This window comes from Heterodontus francisci, unplaced genomic scaffold (genome assembly GCF_036365525.1).
Source record: "Heterodontus francisci isolate sHetFra1 unplaced genomic scaffold, sHetFra1.hap1 HAP1_SCAFFOLD_174, whole genome shotgun sequence".
Taxonomy (NCBI): Eukaryota; Metazoa; Chordata; class Chondrichthyes; order Heterodontiformes; family Heterodontidae; genus Heterodontus; species Heterodontus francisci.
In genome coordinates, this window is record NW_027141730.1 from 1,616,732 (window position 1) to 1,638,367 (window position 21,636).

Consider the following 21,636-nt stretch of genomic DNA (forward strand, 5'->3'; position numbering starts at 1 on the left):
TGCCTGTGAACAGCCTCCTGTCCAATTCACCCTGTGAACATCCTCCTGTCTAATTCCCAAGAGAACAGCGTGCTTTGTAATTTCTCCTGTGAACCTACTCCTGTCTTATTCCCCCTGTGATCACCCTTCTGTCTATTTCCACATGTGAACACCCTCCTGTCTATTTCCCGCTGTGATGGGACTCCTGCCACAATCCCCCTGTGCACACCCTCCTGTCTAACTCAACCTGTGAAAATCTCTGCTGTCTAATTCCCCCTGTGATCACCTTTCTGTTTAATTCAGCCTCTGAACACCCTCCTGTCAAATTTCCCCTCTGAAAACCCACCAGTCCATTTCAAGCTGTGAACAGCTCCCTGTCGAATTCCCCTGCAAATACCCTCCTGACTAATTCCCCCTGTGAACACCCTCCTGTCTAATTCTACCTGTGAACACCCTCCTGTCCAATTCCCCCTGTGAACACCCTCCTGTCTAATTATCCCTTTGAAAATCCTCTTCTCTAATTTCCCCAGTGAACACCCTCCTGTCCAATTCCCCCTTTGAACCCACTCCTGTCTAATTCCACCTGCGAACACCCTTCTGTCCAATTCCCCGTGCAAACAGCCTCCAGTCTAATTCCCGCTGTGAGCACCCTCCAGTCTAATTCCCCCTGTGAGCACCCTTCTGTCTAATTTCCCTTGTGAACACCCTCCAGTCGATTCCCCACTGTGAACATCCTCCTGCCTAATTTCCCCTTTGAACACCCTCTGGTCTCACACCCCCTGTGAAGTCCCTCCTATCTAATTACCCCTGTGATCACCCTCCTGTCTTACTCCCCCTGTGAATACCCTTCTGTCTTTTTCCTCCTGTGATCTCCCTCCTGTCTTATTCCTCCTGTGAACACCCTCCTGTCTAATTCCCCCACTGATCACCTTCCTGGCTAAATCAGCCTGTGAACAAGCTCCTGTCTAATAATCCTGTGCAAACCCTCTTCTCTAATTCCACCAGTGAATACGCTCCTGTTTAATTCCCCCTGTGATCACCCTCCTGTCTAATTCCCCCTGTGATCACCCTCCTGTCTAATTCCCCCTGTGATCACGGTCCTGTCTAATTCCCCCCATGATCACGGTCCTGTCTAATTCCCGCTGTGATCACCCTCCTGTCTAATTCCCCCTGTGATCACCCTCCTGTATAATTCCCCCTGTGACCACCCTCCTGTATAATTCCCCCTGTGAACACCCTCCTGTCTAATTCCCCCTGTGAACACCCTTCTGTCTAATTCAAACTCTGAACACCCTACAGTCTAATTCCACCTGTGAACACCCTCCTGTCTAATTCCTGCAGTGACGACCCTCCTGTCCAAATCCCACTTTGAACACCCAGCTCTCTAATTCCGCTGTAAACACCCTCCTGTCAAATTCCCGCTGTGATGACACTCCAGTCTGATTCCCCTTGGAGCACCCTCCTGTCTAACACCCCCTGTGAACACCCCACTGTGTAATTCGCCCTAGAAACATGCTTTGGTCTAATTCACCCTGTGAAGACCATCCTGTCTAATTGAACCTGTGAACACCCTCCTGTCTCATTCCACCTGTGAACACCCTCCTGTCTAATTCCCCCTGTGATCACCCTCCTGTATAATTCCCCCTGTGATCACCCTCCTGTCTAATTCCCCCTGTGATCACCCTTCTGTCTAATGCAAACTGTGAACGCCCTACAGTCTCATTCCACCTGTGAACACCCGCCTGTCTAATTCCTGCAGTGACGACCCTCCTGTCCAAATCCCACTTTGAACACCCAGCTCTCTAATTCCGCTGTAGACACCCTCCTGTCAAATTCCCGCTGTGATGACACTCCAGTCTGATTCCCCTTGGAGCACCCTCCTGTCTAATTCCACCTGTGAACACCCTCCTGTCTAACTCCCCCTGTGAACACCCTCCTGTGTAATTCGCCCTAGAAACATGCTTCGGTCTAATTCACCCTGTGAAGACCATCCGTTCTAATTGAACCTGTGAACACTCTCCTGTCCAATTCCACCTGTGAACACCCTCCTGTCTGATTCCCCCTGTGATCACCCTCCTGTCAAATTCCCCCTGTGAACACCCTCTTGTCAAATTCCCCCTGTGAACACCCTCCTGCCTCATCCCGCCTCTGAACACCCTCCTGTCCAATTACCGCTGTGATGACCCTCCTGTCTAATTTCCCCTGTGAACACCCTCTGTTTAATTCCCCTGTGTTGATCCATCTATCCAATTCCACCTGTGAAAACCCTCCTGTCTAATTCCCCCTGTGAAGAGCCTCCAGTCTCATTCCACCTCAGTAAACCCTCCCGTCTATTTCCACCTCTGAACACCCTCCTGTCGAATTCACCCTGTGAACACCCACCTGTCTAATTCCAGCTGTGAACTCCCTCCTGTCTAATTCCACCTCTGACTACCCTCCTGTTTAATTCCCCCTGTGAACACCCTGCTGTCTAATTCCCCCTGTGAACACGCTCCCTTCTAATTCCCCCAGTGACCACCTTCCTGTCTAATACAACCTGTTAAAACCCTTAAGTCTAATCCCCCCTGTGAGCAACCTCTGTCTAATTCCCCGAGTAAACACCCTCCTGTTTAATTCCCACTTTGAAAATCCCTCCTCTCTAATTCCCACTTTGAAAATCCCTCCTCGCTAATTCACCTTGTGAACACCCTCCTATCTAATTCCCCCTGTGAACAACCTCCTGTCGAATTCCCCCTGTGAACACCCTCTTGTCAAATTCCCCCTGTGAACACCCTCCTGTCGAATTCCTCCTCCTCTCAAATTCCCCTGTAAACACCCTCCTGTCTAATTCCCCCTGTGAACACCCTCCTGTCTAATTCCCCCTGTGAACATTCTCCTGTCTAATGCCCCCTGTGAACATTCTCCTGTCTAATACCCCCTGTGAACACTCTCCTGTCCAATTCCCCCTGGGAACACCCTCCAGTGCAATTCCCCTTGGGAACACCCTCCAGTCTAATTCCACCTGTGAACACCCTCCTGTATAATTCCCCCTGTAAACATCCTCCTGTCGAATTCCCACTGTGAAAATCCTCCTGTCTAATTCCCTTGTGCACAGCCTCCTTTGTAATTCCCCCTGTGAACACCCTCCTCAGTTTAGTTTAGTTTAGAGATACAGCACTGAAACAGGCCCTTCGGCCCACCGAGTCTGTGCCGACCATCAACCACCCACTTATAATAATCCTCCACTAATCCCATATTCCTCCCACATCCCCACCTGTCCCTATATTTTCCCTACCACCTACCTATACTAGGGGCAATTTCTAATGGCCAATTTACCTATCAACCTGCAAGTCTTTGGCATGTGGGAGGAAACCGGAGCAACCGGAGGAAACCCGAGCAACCGGAGGAAACCCACGCAGACACAGGGAGAACTTGCAAACTCCACACAGGCAGTAACCGGAATTGAACCCGGGTCGCTCGAGCTGTGAGGCTGCGGTGCTAACCACTGCGCCACTGTGCCGCCCTCAGGTAGGTTTGCTGCACAGGTAGGAATACTGGTCACTACCATGTTCCCTGATCTCTGAGAAGTTTCTCGAGTGCGCAGTAACCTGTGTAATATCATTTGATACTGAAGAAAAACCCTTCAGATGTAACAAAAACTGACGTTTCCTTATCTTCGTGTGTCAAAGGAATTTGACAGTATCCCTTCAACACCTTTGTCTCTGTTAGACACAATGGTGCAGGCCAACTCTCTAGCTTTATGCTTCAAGACCACCGTGGAATTCCAGCAGCTCTGACTAGGCTCAACTAAGCTGCCTTCCGGCGGCATTGGATCTCTGCTTTTACTTGGGCCGGTCTGTCTGGACCGAAGCAGCATGGATTGTGTTTTAAAGGAATGGTTCCCTGATACTAACATCAGGTGCGGGGCTAAGCTTGAACATCCCGGCTTATCCCTACAAACTGTAATAACTCTTGTGAAAATCCTGTTTAGGTCTTCATGTTGTTTTGCCTTGAAATGCAAAAGCAACTTGTCCAAATTTACTAATTATTCTGTATTCGCTAATCTGATATTTGGAGATTCAATCTGAGGATAGTTTGTGTCACCCTCTGCCTCATTCTCACTATTCTTTTCCTTCTCATCAGTCCCGATAACCTGACAGTTGCTTATCTGCCTCCCTCTGAAAATATTACCTTAACCTATTGTTGTGGCACAACTGTTCTTCTTCCAGCGATTAGAGGTGTCATCAAGTAATCTATTTTACCCACTCTTTCTATCAGTCTGTACGGGCCACAGAACCGTACTTTTAATGGTTCTCCGTGTAATGGTAACAACACTAATACTTCACCTCCTGGTTCAAAATTGCGGGCTTTTGCATTCATACCTGGCCATTTTTTTCCATATTGACTTGGGATGCTTTCAGGTGAGCCAAACTGCAAGCTTTCGTGAACTTTCCCAGTACACGGATACATACTCCAATATTGAAGTTTCATTCTTTTGTTCCAAGAATCTGTCTTATATGAGTTTTAGAGGACCTCTTAACCACTCTGTAACCTATTAATGTGTGTGTGTGGAAACCTCTAGTTTGTGTGTGAGGATAGAAGTTGGCATTTTGCATATAATTTTTATAGTTCTGTTTAGGTACAATAAAGTTAACATCTTTCTTTGTTGTCTCAAGGAAACCTGTCCTATTGCAATGAAGTAAGTAATCAACACCTACTGAATTGGTCAGTACTTTCACTTTAATAAAGATTTAAACCTGCTGCGGTCAGAAGAATTGCAACTCACATCATTTAACTGGTGCAGTGCAGAATTTGCAAGAAGTCCAAAACTTTCCTTTGGAGATAGCATTCTCTTGAAGATATTTGTATCCGAGACTGGATAAATTTTTTTTCGAAACGAAAGCCACATTTAGTAGTCTGAACGCTACCTGAGATTTCAAGGCCATGCATGGTGAGGTAAGCAAAGATCTAAGACAAGCAGCACCCCCCCCCCCACCACCACTAACAACAACCCCCACCCCACCCCCTCCCACCACGCCCACCCCGATGTTTTTGTAACATCACATGAAAGTCCAAGAATGGCTTGAATCAGATGGCACATGTGTGGCATGATAGGGGGTTACCGGTGTAAGTGTGCAGATGCAATTTATTACATGTGAAGCAAGCAACGTGTAAAAATGCATGATGCAACTTAACTGAAAAGCGGGGTACAGACATACTCAACTTGACAACAGCACAACATGAAATAGTTAATGTGGCCAGTATAGAGAGACACAATTTTCAATCATCAAGGCATTGACACATCCTTCACAGAGAAACTGACTATCAAATAATCATGATGGAATTAGGACAGCATGCTGATGTCAGGAAGATTTGGAAGGCAGCTTGCGGGTTCATTTCAGACCAGGAATCACCAAACTGTGATATGCGTGTACAGAAGTGGGGGAAGGAGCAGAAGAGACTCATACACTGCTCTTAGGGACTCCAGTGTGTCACCATTAACACTCTGAAAATGAACCCATGGAGCAACGTTTCTATTCTTTTCGAATTGTTACAAACGATAACAATGATGATAATTTTCATACTCTGCTATTTGAAGAATATCACCTCGACACGGCAGAGTTGCACTGTTGAATTGAGCTGGACCACAGCTCTCAATAGAGAATAACGGCAATGAAAGTATTGAGGGATAAATATATTGCCATAGATTTCACCCTCAAACTAAGAGATTGTAGGTAGTTTGGGATGGTTATATTTGGCTTCAATGTAATATCTATTTTAATACTGACACATTAGTTAAAGGAGTTAGTTTTATACCAATGTGCTAAAATAAATCAATCAGTCGCAATTCATCTTAAAACTTGATTAATTTAGAGGAGTTTGAAATGTATTAATCTGTGTATGCTTTGATTCAGTAGATTGAATGTACCTTTAATAATATAGATGTATAATGGAAAATTATATATTGCCTGTGTCATGCACAAACGAATTGCGCGTTCTGACAATCTTCAGCAGTCTAGCGAACAAATATTCAGTTTTTGTGCAAATTTCATATTGTCTGTGTCAGTACAAAGGAATGATAACAAAGGCAACAGAGCCTTTACTACCCACTAGCATACATCCTATCACCTCAAATCTCAATTAAAGTGTGCTAGCAACTGACGGCGAACTAAAAGCAATTCATAGTGTTTAACAGCCCAGACCCTACCCCGCCCTTCCACCAGTGTACTTCTGGTCAACCACCTTTCAGTCACCTCTCGTCTGCCACTCCGCTGCTCTTTGGTGTGTTGCACCCCTCCACCTTCTTGTGTATTTCATGTTTTCCAGCTGTTGGTCACACCTTGTCCATTGGGGTTAAATATAACATTTATGCTTCAGAAACACTGGGACCCGCCTCTGGGCTGCACTTAGTTGAACTGTTTATTCATTAATTGAACAAATGATTTAACCGGATATTTCACCACACTCTTGACTTGCTCTCTGAACTTGGACTGAGTCACCCCATAAATGAATGTGTTTGTGCAGCAGCTTAAACTACACAGCATAAATCCGACTTGTAGAAATATATATTCAGAATCATTGTAATCCCTGGGGTCTGCCGCCTTAATGGTATAATATAAGAAATATATAACATACACCAACCACAGAAGTATGAAGCTGCCGGATATGGTGAAGAGTAAAATCACAGACTTCCTTCTGCTCTCCATCTCTGGGTCACTGTGATTCTCTCCCTTGCTCTGACCCCTCAGTCCCTTACGCACTCGACTAGCCACTAAAATGTGTCTGACTGTCAGAGCGTTTAGCAACAGAATTAAAGCGAATGGGATTAATGGGGTTACTACCTTATCAACCCTGTCAAATCCCAACCACCCTGGCTTAGTATAATAGCTTGGCTTTGGATAACACAACCACACTGCGTTGTCAATTATCTCTACAGGTTCATATACAAAGTAGAAGGGGATGTTTTTTAAACAGAGCAGAATGCAGGTTATTGCCAGAACCACTGCTGCAGTTTTCTCTGTGCAATATTTTATTTTCAGCTTCTGGCAACAAATGGCCACAAATCGATCAAAGGTGAATGTAACCGTGAGCCAGACGGAACAGTCTGTGGCTGCACGTCTCATGGCACCAATAACAGTGCACAGAGGGCTCATTTCCAGTAACGATCCTGGGAAATAATAATAACTGACTCGCCACAGTATTACTGCAGTGATAATGACCAGTAGGTCCGCTGCTGCCATGGCCACCAGGTAGCGAGTGGTACAGGTGGAGAGTCCGCACTTTCCCCGGGACAGGATCATAATCGCCAGTAAATTAACTGTAAGAGAGAAAAGGGGAAAGAGACTGGAAATTACTGATAAAACATTCTTCGTGTCAATCCCAGACAGTAATTGTAGGGTTTTAGCACCAGAAACAGGTGGGTTGGGAGTGTGTTTGTCAGAGTCTGGCAGGGAACAAGCAGACAACCACTTCCAGGAGGCGGGTTGGAAATTTAAATACTTTAATGAGGCTGGAAGCCTCTGTTTTGCAGTTTTAACTATGGCTGGCCGGTTCTCCCCATTATATCCCACGCCACATATAAAGACACCCTGGATTGGCAATCAGAACCATCCCCCACTCTGGGTTTAGATCCCTCCAACCTGGAATCACACCATCGTTCCATGTATCGAACCCCACCATACGCTGGGATTGGATCACACCCCACAGACTGGGTCTCACCACACCTGGGAGTGCCCTCCCTGGATGGGTCCCCCCTCTGGGCTCCGACCCCTCTTCCGAGAACAGACCACCCTCCCAGGTTCGGAAGCCCCAGGAATTAGGTACCCGAATCATGTCTTGGATCAGACACTCCCTGCGCCGTCTCCCCCTCACCAGACATTAATCACATTCCAGGATAAGGGGGATCCTAGCATTGGACACTCTCTCTCCCTCCCTGGACTGGGACCGCCTCAAGCACATAAGAGCCCTCCCCGAGTGTTATGATATTGCTTTAAATGCTAGAGTACTAGTTAACATACTGTTGAAAAAGTGATTAATTTGATATGCAATAAAGGAAAGGATGCAAGCCAACATGTGATACAGCTTTTGGAGGAGTGTTAGTAAACAGTCAGGTTTCCTGCAATTCTGTTATTTTGTAATAAAGAACTTTCATTCATCTCAGAATGTTTGATATGTTTGTGTTGAGGAAGCAATAGCACATTATGGTGGCAGCGGAACACAATGCGGTAGCACTGATGCAGAGGGACTCAGCGTGCTCACAACAGTATTCAGCATGGGACAGAGATCTCAAGCATGACATCGAGGATGGTGATTTCCTCCGTGGAAATCAATAAAGCCTGGGTCAACACTGCTGATGACTGGAGGAAGGGGCAGTGCTGTGGCATAGAGTCTGGTTCATAGACTACCCTTCAAATTAGTACTCCAAGAGAGTGTGAGCAAATGAAGGGGAGAGTTTATTTGAAGTGTAGCCCGCTTTGAATACTGCCACTAGCACGCTCCGTCCCTCTGTTCTAGATAATTTCCACGAGTCCCAACTCTTCTGGGAGCGTATGGAGCTATGCTTTTTGGAGCTTCATGTCACAAAACTTGACATAGTAAAGATTGCGATTGGCAATGAAGGTCATTGGAACATCAGAAGAAAACTGCAAAGAACCAACAAAACTTTGGAAAATATTAGAAGGCCAACTCAATGTGAAGGTAAACGTTAGGATCCATCGACTTGAGCTCATGGTTTTTAAACAACAGCCCAATCAATTGTTGACTGGTTTATAATCAGGCGTAAGGAAAAAGGGAAAAACTGTATTTTGTCAGATGCAGAAATTTCTGAGAGGATAATTGGGCTGGTAATCGTAGCGGCAATAGAAGCATTTCAAAAAAATCTGCTTTGTAAGCCAAACGGATTCAGAATTAAAGTCACCTCAAGGATGGCAGAAAGTATGAAGTCATATTTGCGAGCCACTAACATATACAGGCGTTTGGAGAAGCAACAACTATGGGTGAGGTAGCCAAGACCTGACAGGGGAAAGGGTGCAGTAAGTACAGTCTCATGCATCAGCCACGGAAATGTCCAGCATTCAGAGACACCTGCAAAGCAGAGCTTGGCACAACAGAATTGCAAGGGCACATTCGTCATGTTCAGCAGTACAATGACTGGTGCCGTTCTATAACTGTTGTAATCAAGAAAGACTAGAACAACAGAGTATTCCAGGATCCTGGAAGACTGAATTTATCACTGAAAAGATCTCCTCGCAATATTCCCACTTTGGAAGTGTGAAATCCAAAGTTTGTGAAAGCCATGTTTTTTCTCGAATTTGGGCACGAAATATGGATACTGGTCAGCCCGTCTTTCTGAAGGTTCACAGGAGCTATCAACTTTCAGAACACCATTTGAAAGGTGTTGCTTTTAACGGTTATCACTTGGTCTTTCAGTCAACATCAGTTCCAACAACACATGGGTCCCATGACTGAGAGTGTTTCTGGCTGTGTTTGAATTCTCGGTGGCATAGCAGTCATGGAAAGTATCAAATAGGAGCATAACAAGAAACTTTATGTCTTAATGGAGACAGCTAAGAGGTCTTATGTTTAATCACGAAAAATGCTCTATCGATATGAATCGCAACAACATTTCTGGCTCCATCTACTCTGATAGTGGAACATTTTCAGATCCTCATAAAGTTGAGGATGTACATTCAATACTTACTCCTCAAGGAAAGAAAGATTTAAAGAGATGTTTGGGTTTGTTTAACTTTTTATCACACTATATCTCGAATTTCTCTGAGAAAGCAAAATCACTGCATTAGCTTCGCAAGGAAGACACGCCATTTCCGTGGCACGCAAATCATCAGCACACATTAAAGTCAGCAAAACGTTCACTTTTGTCAGAAGCATGATTACAAAATTACGAGCCAAGGAAAGGAACTACAGTTGAGGGAGATGCTGTGTGAAAGGGCCTCGGAGCATGTCTATTGCAGAAAGCAGTTGCTTTTCGTTCCAAACTTTTGTCAGTCACTCAGGTGAACTATTCCAACATAGGGTGTCAAACATTAGATTCGGTATTCGGTATCCCACATTTCATACAAACCTATTTGACAAACCAGTTTTTGTCGAGACTGATGACAAATCGATGCAATGATTTGGCAAACACCACTCACCAACGCACCACCTCGACTACAATGGCTGTTAATTAAGGTACAGCGGTACAGGTAACATCAGATGTAGTCTACATGGACTTCAGTAAGGCTTTTGACAAGATCCCACTTGGGAGACTGGTTAAGAAGGTAAGAGCCCATGGGATCCAGGGCAATTTGGCAAATTAGATCCAAAATTGGTTTAGTGGCAGGAGGCAGAGGGTAATGGTCGAGGGTTGTTTTGGCGATTGGACGCCTGTGACCAGTGGTGTACCACATGGATCGGTGCTGGGACCCTTGCTGTGTGTAGTGTACTTTAACGATTTAGCCAAGAATATAGGAGTATGATCAGTAATTTCGCAGATGACACAAAAATTGGTGGTGTCGTAAATAGTGAGGGGCAAAGCCTTAAATTACTGGATGATATAGATGAGGTGGTAAGATGGGCAGAACAGTGGCAAATGGAATTTAATCCTGAGAAGTGTGAGCTGATGCATTTCAGGAGGACTAACAATGCAAGGGAATATACAATGGATGGTAGGACATAGGAAGTACAGAGGGCCAGAGGGACCTGGGTGTAGTTGTCCATAGATTACTGAAGGCAGCAGCACAGGTAGATACGATGGCTAAGAAGGCATATGGGATACTTGCTTTTATTAGCTGAGGCATAGAATATAAGAGCAGGGAGTTTATGATGGAGCTGTATGAAACGCAAGTTAGGCCACAGCTGGAGTACTGTGTACAGTTCTGGACATCACACTATAGGAAGGATATGATTGCAGTGGAGAGAGTGCAGAGGAGATTCACCAGGATGTTGCCTGGGCTGGAGCATTTCAGTTATGAAGAGAGATTGGATAGGCTATGACTGTTTACCTTCGAGCAGAAAAGGCTGAGGTCGGATCTCATTGAGGTGTACAAGATTATGAGGGGCATTGATAGGGTAGATACGAAGAAACTTTTTTTTCCCTTAGGGGAATAACCAGCGGCCTAGATTTAAGTTAAGGAGCAGAAAGTCTAAAGGGGATATGAGAAAAAATATCATCTAGAGGGTGGTTGGAATCTGGAACGCACTGCCTGAAGAGGTGGTAGAGGCAGGAAGCCTCACAACATTGAAGAAGTATTTAGATGAGCATTTGGAACGCCATAGCATACAAGGCTATGGGTCAAGTGCTGGAAAATGGGATTATAATAGATAGGCTTGAAGAGAGGCACGGAAACGGTGGGCCGAAGGGCCTGTTTCTGTGCTGTATTACTCTATGGTTCTATGACGATGACTAACTGATTTAAACCTGAAAACATCATAGTTGCTTCTGACACATTGAGCAGAAGACCCAACCCCAAGAATATAGAAAACATTCCGCTATATGTGGAAATAGACAAAATAGATGTGGAGCTTGAAGATGTGTACAATGTCAACCTCAGGCGATTTTGGACAGATTCAAATGGGAAGAGCTGCAAGAGGAGACTTCCAAAGATCCTCTCTTAAAGGCATTAGGGCAGCTCATCGTAAGTGCTTGGCCTGATACAATAAGGAGGTTTCCACAGATATCAGAACCTTTTGGACATATCATGATGAATTAGGGATATCCAGTGACATTAAAATGCTTCATCAAGATATCCTTGCATAATCACAACTAGTTCACATGGGCATTGGAAAGTCAAGACGAGTCTCATGTGAGACAGTTTATTGGCCAGGAATCTACTGAGACGTAGAGTGAGCAGTGAGGATGTGTGACTCATGCTAAGAGCATCAACTGAGCCAACAGACAGAGAGAGACACTTCATCCTCATGGTATTTCGTCACATCCATGGTCATGAATAACAACTGACCTGTTTCCTGTTATAGGTGACAATTTCTATTGAATACCGACTACTTCTCCAAATTTCCCATCATTCGCCAATTGCAGTATGCATCAAGCAAACACAATGAGGGCTATTTTTAGTCTGTCTGGCTACCCAGAGGAGATAGTCTCTGATGACTGTCCACAGTACACCAGTAAACCATTTCAAGACATGTGCACAAAGGGGGCTGTAATTTATGTTATATCATCTCCACATTGTCCAAGGTCAAAGTGTCTGGCAGAGAGGTTGGTGTGAAGAGTAACGTCATCATTCTAAAATGTAGAGAAACTAATCAGGATATCGAGATAGTCATGTTGCACCTACGAGCAACACCATTAGACACAGGATTCCCATCCCCAGCAGAGATCATGTTCAGAGGCAAGTAAGGACAGCTCTTCTGAGTCATCACTTGAACATATCGTTGTTGAGCCAAGATACCTTATTGGCAAGACTTGAAAGAAAGAAAATCACACACGATAAGCAAGCAGGCATGGAGATAGTTCCTCTGCAGACTGTATAAAAGGTCGGAGCGATCCACCCACAAGAGAAGACATGGTTCCCTGTGGATGTATCCAAGATCTGCAATGCAACTCAGTCATACGAGGTCACCACCCCGTATGGAGCGACATTGAGAAGGAACAGCTGTCAGCTGAGAGAGTTATCCAACAACAGCAAGCCTGACTCTCCAGTAGCGTCATGAACACGTTCACATTCAAGTACCAAACACATTCAAGTCCTAAGAATGAAATACAGAACAATTATACCTACACCCCTCAAGGATATGATAATTATCAGTCCAAATCTAAGAGTCAAGAGAAACAAAATAACAACTGCAAATCTCAGCAAAGTTTCTCAGTTACAAGATCAGGTCGAGTCAGTAAACTACCTACATATTTCAGAGATACTTGATTGACGACCTTGAGAGTCAATAGATGTGTAAATATTGTTCACAATTATCTTATTGCATTAAGTACATAGCTTAACATTTATGACATTTTCATTTCAGGAAAGGGGATGTTGTGATATTGCTTTCACTGTTCGAGTACTAGTTAACATACTGTTGAATATGACAATAGTTTGGCATACGTCATCACAGGAGATGATGCAAACCAACATGTTGCATAGCAGCTGGAGCAGTGTTAATAACAGTCAGCACATGTACCTTAGAGATCGCCTGTAATTTTGTTATTTTGCAATAAATAACCCTTCATTCACTATTCCAAACATTCTCAGAGTTCTTGGCAGGTATATTTTGAGATCTCAATCACACATCACTGGGTTGAGGATAAGATGCTGACAATATCCTCTCCTCCTAACTTGTACCACGCTCCAGGATGGGCGAACCCTCCCTGAGGTTAAGGATAGACAGTGCCCTGCCTCTTCGTTCCCCAGACTCTGACAGTGTTTCAAGATATATGACACCTCCCTGGGATTGGGGATCAACAGCCCAACAATCGGAGAAGTCATCGCTCTCTCCATTTTTGGAGTTAGGGATTCGATGCCCCCCGATGTCAGGCAGCTCCCACCCCCACCCCTTTCCCCGGAGTCAGAATTTGGACTGTTCTGGTCCTGAGACCTTTTCCAGAGTCCTACCTGCCCGATTGAAGCCAAGACTGTCGATCAGGCTAACGTCAGGGTGGTTAATCTGTCAAGGGTAAAAGAGGCAGTCTGTGGAGTGACTCACCCCTGCTAATATTCAGGCCTAGTTCTGGAATAAAAACAAAATACTAAAACGGCTGTAAATATCAGGAAAGTTTCAAAGTTACAAGATCAGGCCGAGTGAGCAAACTACCAGTACATAAAATATAGGAGCATGTTGAAAATACTCAGGAGCTCAGGCAGCATCTATGGAGAGAGAAACCGAGTTAACGTTTCAGGCTGATAGCTCTTTATCAGGACTGATAATGTTCTATGCTTTTAGATAGGTATATGGATAAAGGAGAATGATGGGGTATAGATTAAATTGTCCTTGACAGAGGACAAAGGATCGGCACAACATCGTGGGCCGAAGGGCCTGTTCTGTGCTGTATTTTTCTATGTTCTATGTTTTCTATGTTCTAGGACTGGGCGATTATCAGAGATTAGCAGTTTTAAAGCAATGAAAGAGCCAGTGTAAAGTGGGATATAGACGGAGAAAAGAACAAGAGGGAAGCTCTGTGATTAGTTGGAGGGTAGGAGGGCTTCAGTGACAAAAGAGATGATGGTGCAAGGCGAATGGGACTATTCAAGAAACAAGATGGATCCACAGGAGGTGTAAGTGGTTACAGAAGAAGAACAGAGGAGGAAGGGAGCATGGAAAATCTGACAAAAAGGAGAAATCTCCCATGGCCTGGGAAAATTATGGAGAATGGAGGTTAGACTCCAGGCATGTGGACGATTCGTGCATTGAAAACTTTGCAGGTGCTGATGCCATCTTTAAAGGGCTTCAAGCCCAACATTGTAATGCAAAATTTAAAGAGACATTGTCATTAAGATATCAAATAACTTGATCTTGACCCTCTCCTACCCGCCCCGCCCCGCCCCCTTACCCCCAAAGACCACAGTAAGCATAGAATTACGAACCTTCCCTCACGCCTCCCCATCCCACCAAAACAAATAGCTGGTGCACCTGACCTTCTCCCCCAGCAAAGTTCATAAACCTTAAACTTTACACCTTCCCAACATCCCCTGGGTCAATGAAAGTGCTCTGACGCCGTTCCCACACCTCCCGCACTGAGAAACTTACCTGATCCCCCCTCCCCACCACTATCCCGCCTCGGATCTCCACTGGCAATCTGAAAGCGCAGGAGTGCTGACCACTGTTATCAATATGAAAGTGAGATGGACGACAGGAATATGCATTTCAAATATGCAGTTTTTCCTCCCATCGACGAGCAGCGGGTGGGTGTGGGGGGTATGGGGGCGGGGGGAGGAGTGGGGAGGCCTGTTACGAGCTCTCGCCACCACCGGCAATATCGGGCCAGGCCTTCCCAGCGTCGAGGCCTGTGGCGGGCCTCCCCCAGAGGCATTTTCCACCCTCTCTTCCCCCGCCCCCTCCCCCAGCCACGATCCCTGATCTCAGAGGGAGGTTGTTAAATCCAGACGTATATTAAAGAGCAGTTAGCACATATTCCGAAAGGAGGTTGACGCTCGACCAATCCTATTGAATGTTTTGAATAATATCAGAAAGAGAAGATAAGACTGACACAGTAGACGTAATATGCATTGATTTTCTAAAAGCCTTCATAAGGCATCACACAGCAGACTCATGACTAATCTCAGGTCAAGTGAAATTGGGGGACAAGCAGCAGAACAGACCGTAAGCTGGCTATAGAAACTGTAAACAGGGTGTAGGGGCGAAAGTTATTTCTTCAGATTGGTGAAAGGTGGGAAGTGGTGTTCCAGAAGGATCAGAGCTGGGAATACTGTTGTTCACCATTTACATGAACAATATGGCATCGTGAAGCAGAAGGACAATTTTGAAATGTGCACACACATTTTAATCAAGAGTACAGTTAATATTGAGGAAGAATGCAACAAAATATCTGAAGGCATTATTAATAATAATAATTACTTAATTGTCATATCACTTCATGTACTGTGTACAGCTCTAGTCTCCAGAAAACAAAAAGTCTATTGATGCACTGGAGAAGGTGAAAATACTTTAACCAGGATGATAATAGAACAGAGAGAAGTGTACTATTGATTTCATTAATAGTTACTAATGTTATTATTTTATGTCCGTGGCCTGATCTCTGTATTATGAAAGCCTGATATGTATGTTCCTCACTTGTAGGTGTCTCTCCTAACAGTGACACACCTCACTGAGCTGTGGGCAGTTATATGTGTAAAGCCTCTGAATCATAGATAAGAACTGATCTGCCAAACGTTATCAGTTACAGAAGTGGATGATTCAATAATCACAGCTCAATATTCATCCTGTATCAAAGACAGATCATAAAATTCAAACACTCTTAATCCACAGCAGGAAGGAGTTCATGAACACTAAAACAAATAAAATGTTAACAGTAACTGTACTCAGAGTAAGAATAAATCTGTTTATAGGAGTTGTAGACAGGAGCAGTGCTGTCCGACTTTTAAACCCTCAGTAAATAGTTAACATCTGTTTCTCTTGGAGCTATTCAATAACAAAAAGAGGAATGCATGGTCATTGGGATCAGGTATTCCACTCCAGTTAGTGACCCACACTCAGTATGTTTTTACACTAACACATTCTCCCACTTATACCTTCCTTCAGGGATTTGCTTTCACTGAGATCGAATGCAACATTAAAATATATCATTCATTGAGCCTGAGTTTCAACCAGGTTTTTAGTTTTCAGTTAAGACAATGGAATTAAACTGCAGAGCAAATTCATGATATTTGAGTTAACAAAATGATATTTCTGACTGAGCGGTTGTATATCAGTGACTGCGCGATCATCATGTAAAATGATCTGTCACAGAGGAAAACAGAGACCAGCTAACGCATTGGATTATACAGCTTCCATGGTTATAGTCACTTACCAGGAACTCCAATGACGGCAAGGGTCTGGTAATATTTTTTTTCGATACTGTAAAATGTTCCTTGCATTTTCTGTGTGAAGTGATCTGACCGTTCGTTCTGCAGGTAATCTTTCTGTGTTAGACTCTGAGGTGATACATTCCCAGAGCCTGTAATTTATACCGTGTAGGAACTCCACTGGGAGACTGAGGTTGTTAAAGTGATCTTTTTCTTTTAATTTGAACAAACAGATTATGATATCGAGTTCAATCCATGTTGTGATAGAATGTATTTATTTCCAGGATTGATTTGGAAACTCCAAAGACTGGAGTATTCTGATCACATTAATTAACTAATAAAAATTAGAAGCTGTATTTTCCCAGCATTGAGGTTGTTGTTTCAAAATCCATCGATCCCGTCTCCAAATCTCATGTTGTTCCAGTGATGTCCTTCACTTGGTTCTGACCATTCAGTAATTAAACTGCAAATGTGAGAGTGTCTCTCTCAGGGATGATCTCCAGCATTCTGAGATGTGGCTGTCCTCATTTACACTGTCCAATTGTACATGGCAAATAAGGTCATTTCAGGCAATAGAGGCACCAAAAACGAAAATTAAATTTCCTTTGTCTGAATGCACGAAGCATTTGTAATCAGATAAATGAACTGATGGCTCCAATAGAGGTAAGTGATCTGGATCTAATTTCCATTGCTGAAACATGGTTACAAGGAGATTGAGGTTGGGAAATAACTATTCCAGGGTACATAATATTTCAGAGAGATAGACAGATTGACAGAGGAGGGGGAACCCTGATAGTAAAGGATGCCATAAGGACATTAGTAAAAAGTGATCTGGCCTCAAAACATGAAGTAGAATCAGTTTAGGTGCAAATTAGGAATAGCAGGAGTCAGAAAATACTGGTGGGTGTGGTTTACAGGCCCCAGTTCAGAGATCTGAGGTGTGACGCTAGTGGACAGCAGGGAGGAGTGAAATTATTGGGGCGGGAGGAGGAATGAGAAAAAAAAATTTCTGCTGGCTGAGGGGATGGTGAGAAGGGATTGAAGTGTAAATGTAATGCGATTCGGGGGGGCCGGGAGTTCGGGGTGGGAATAAAGACTATTTTGGTGGGATAGGCCCAAATATAAACACTGCAAGGGTGGGACCGGGAGGAGGTGGTAGAGGGGAATTCCAGTTTTTAGTTATTTTTTTACAGACACTGTATAATGAATGTCTCTTTAAAAAATCAGGTACTACTGGAGGGCTTGAAGCCCTTTCAAAATGGCACCGGCATTACATCATTGGGGGCGGCGGTTCCGACCTCTCTATTTAAATAAGCCACTGCATGAAATATCGCGGTGGCTTAGCGGTGCAGAGCTTGCAGGCACCACACCGTCTATCAAGCTTGCCATCGAGAATGGAAGAGAGCTGATAAAATTCAGACTTGTGTGTCGGTGATGAAGGGAGTGAATGCTGAAGGTGGTGGATTTGATGCTGATCAAGCAGACTGATTTATCCTGGAAGGTACAGAGCTCCTTGAGTGTTGTTGGAGCTGCCCTTAGCCAGACAAGTAGAGAGAACTCCATAACACACTTTGAGTTTTGCCTTGTAGATGGTGAACAGGCTTTGAGAAGTCAGGAGGTGAGTTACTCACCACAGGATTCCCAGCCTCAGACCTGCTATTGCAGCCATGGTATTTATCTGGCTGGTCCACTTAGGTTTCTGGTCAATGATGAGGCCCAGGATGTTGATAGTGGGGGATTCGGCAATGAGCGTCAAGGGAGATGGTTAGATTCTCCCTCGTTGGAGATCGTCATTGCCTGGCATTTGTGAGGCATGCATGTAACTTTCCACTTCTCAGCCTAAGGCTGAATGTTGTCCAAGTCTTGCTGCAGGTGGACATGGACTGCTTCAGTTCTAGGTGGCAGAACCTTCATTTAAATATTCAAATCAATTTAAATAAATTCAAATTAACTCAACTTGACCCGACGCCTAGTGGCGGGGGTTGATGTGTGGGGATGGGGGAGAGGGGCCGCACCGAGGCCTCGCCACTCAATGTAAAATCCGCTGGGGCCTTCTGGGCATCAAAGCTCGTGGCGGGCCTCACCGGGTGCATAAGCTGGGGATGTTGGCCGCCTCGAGGGCTTCTGTGTTGGAGATACGGTCCTGCCACCTGAAGCCAAGAATTCTCCGGAGGCAGCGAAGATGTAATGAATTGGCTGACATACATTGTCCAGGCCTCGCTGCCATCGAGCAAGGTACTGAGGACACAGGCTTGATACACTCGGACTTTTGTGTTCCATGTCAGTGCGCCATTTTCCCACATTCTCTTGGCCAGTCTGGACGTAACAGTGGAAGCCTTTCCCTTGCGCTTGTTGATTTCTGCATCGAGAGACAGGTTACTGGTGATAGTTGAGCCCAGGTAGATGAACTCTTGAACCACTTCCAGAGCGTGTTGACCGATATTGATGGATAGAGCATTTCTGATGTTCTGTCCCATGATGTTCGTTTACTTGAGGCTGATGGTTAGGCCTAATTCATTGCAGGCAGCCGCAAACCTGCCACCTGATCTTGTGTGGAGGAAAACACCTTCTTCTGAAGACTTGAACACATGTGAGAGCAGCAGTGGGAAGAAGATCCCAAACAGTGTAGGTGCGAGAACACAGCCCTGTTTCACGCCACTCAGGATAGGAAAGGGGTCTGATGAGGCGCCACTATGCTGAATTGTGCCTTTCATGCAATGAGGTGATGATACGTAGTAGCTTTGGTGGACATCCAATCTTTTCTAGTAGTCTGAAGAGACCACGTCTGCTGACGAGGTCAAAGGCTTTGGTGAGATCTATGAAAGCAACGTAGAGGGCATCTGTTGCTCACAGCATTTATCCTGTAGCTGGTGAAGGGAGAACAGCATGTCAACGGTGAATCTGTCTGCTCGAAAGCCACACTGTGCCTCAGGGTAGACATGCTCAACCAGCTTCTGGAGCCTGTTTAAAGCGACTGGAGTGAAGATTTTCCACACTATGCTGAGTAGGGAGAGTCGACAATATCTGTTGCAGTCACCGTGGTCACCCTTGTTCTTATAGAGGGTGATGACATTGGCATCGTGCATATCCTGTTGTACTGCTCCCTCGTCCCAGCACAGGCATAGCAGTTCATGTAGTGCTGAAAGTATAGCAGGCTTGGCACTCTTGATGATTTCATCAAGCCCCTGGGAAGGACGGCATTACCACTGGCTAGAGAATCAATGGCATCACTGGGTTTCGATTTCGTTGGCTGTACGTCCAGCTCATCCATGACTGGTAGAGGCTGGGCTGCATTGAGGGCGATCTCAGTGACAACATTCTCCCTGGAGTACAGTTCTAGGTAGTGCTCAACCCAGCGGTCCATTTGATTGCGTTGGTCAGTGATTATGTTCCCTGATTTAGATTTGAGGGGGGTGATCTTCTTGATGGTTGGCCCAAAACCTCTCTTAATGCCATCATACATTCCTCTGATGATTCCAGTGTCAGAGGCCGGCTGAATATGACTGAACAGGTATTGCCAGTAGTCATTTGCGCTGCGCCTGGCTGTTCTTTGTGCAGCTTTAAGTGCTGCAGATGTTAACTCGCTGGGGGCCTTCTTGTAATTCAGCAGTGCAATGCGCTTAGCGGCTATGACAGGTTCCAGCTCTTCAAAGTGAGATTGAAACCAGTCTGCACTCCACTTCACACAATTGCCATAGGTGGTCATTGCTGAATCATAGATGGCATCTCTGATGTGGGCCCACTTGGTCTCTGCATCCCCTGTGGGAGTGTTTTGAAGGGCTTTTTCAAGTGAATTTAGAAACTTATGTAACTGCTGTGGATGAGAAATTCTGCTCGTGTTGATGCGCGGGTGGCCCTTCTGCTTGAAGTTATGCAGCTTCTTTGGTTTGAGTCTAACCTTGCTGCACACCAGGGAGTGGTCTGTGTCACAGTCTGCACTGTGGAAGCTGCGTGTGGGTAAGGCTGTGCAGATCTCAGCATGGCAACCGACGTGATGTGGTCTCCACCAGTGATATGTATGTCGATGGAAGTCAGTCCTCACTCTTTCATGGACATTCCAAACTCTCCACCGGATATGGTGCGGCCGCTCTGTGTCCCTGCCAATTATAATGCCTGTTCCTCCACTGCTCTGAGAGGCCAAAGATCTGGGGTTCCTCCACCAGTTCAGGCTGTCTCCCTTGTGTTCTGAGCCCTCGTGTCCTGCAAGAGGAAAGATACAGATAGGCATAGTTTGCAGAGAGATCAACGTGACATTTCCACTAGGAACAGACCCTCGTCCCTTAGTGGGGTATCACATATAGCTCATGCTGCCGGCAGCCTTCAGAGAGTTAATGGAGCTCGGCTGTGAAACAGGATGGCCAGTGGCCATGCATCTGTCAGGATGAGGTAAAGCTGGCGTCTTCTGTCATTACCATTATAGTGCGATTCTCCCCATGTCGTACTTCCTCCTGCATAGACACTTGCACTCACTAAAAAAAAAAGTTTTGGAGCACTCACCTTGGAAGAATGCAGGATGTCATTGACTCTCTCGCAGCACTCTACTCCATTCCAGGAGAGACCCCACAGCTACTGACCTCCTCCGTGATCTCCATCAGGTTTGCTTGGTCAGGCAGTAGGACCTCTTCCACCATTAGTGGGAAAGTGGATCTCCCGCCTGCAGTGGAATCTCAAAGGCAGCATCGCTAAACCTGGGGAATCTCTGTATCTTGGCATTGCCACCCTGTGAGATCCGCTTCGGAGATCCTGTCATCTAGAGTCAATGCCAGACGGTTCAAAGTTTTCAGCAGCAAGCAGCAAGTGATTACAATGACGCGATGCAAGCAGAGCTGACAGGGCTGTAAATAGGAAATCAACACCTGTTCCGGAATCATCTGATGCTGTGTTGCCATATATCAAAGAATCAGCAACTTACTAAAAGAAATGTTCCCCCATTCTTGGTTTACTGGTATCCATACGGTGGATAATTTAAATTAATTTTGTGCAGTTGAGCTTCTTTTTTGCCCCTTTGTCCACTTGAATGCCCTTCCCTCTGTTATGTCCCAGTGTGATTAACAGGGCCCTGATAATTTTATTAAGCTGGAGGCAAAGGTTCGGCATCTCTAAAGGGTATTTGTCAGAATCTTGATTGAAAACTTTGAATTAGTAGTGATACAGTGCATGTTCACATTCTCCTGAGTCACATTAACCATTTCATGCAATGGTGCTCTCA

The 21,636-nt window shown here is 45.1% G+C and overlaps 1 protein-coding gene across 1 annotated transcript; it reads right to left on the minus strand.

The window, feature by feature from the left end:
• Positions 1 to 6,365: 6,365 nt before the first annotated feature.
• On the minus strand, positions 6,366 to 7,199 carry LOC137364570 (probable G-protein coupled receptor 139). Its single transcript, XM_068027691.1, has one exon. The coding sequence runs from the start codon at positions 7,197 to 7,199 to the stop codon at positions 6,366 to 6,368; it is 834 nt and encodes a 277-aa protein (XP_067883792.1).
• Positions 7,200 to 21,636: the final 14,437 nt, after the last annotated feature.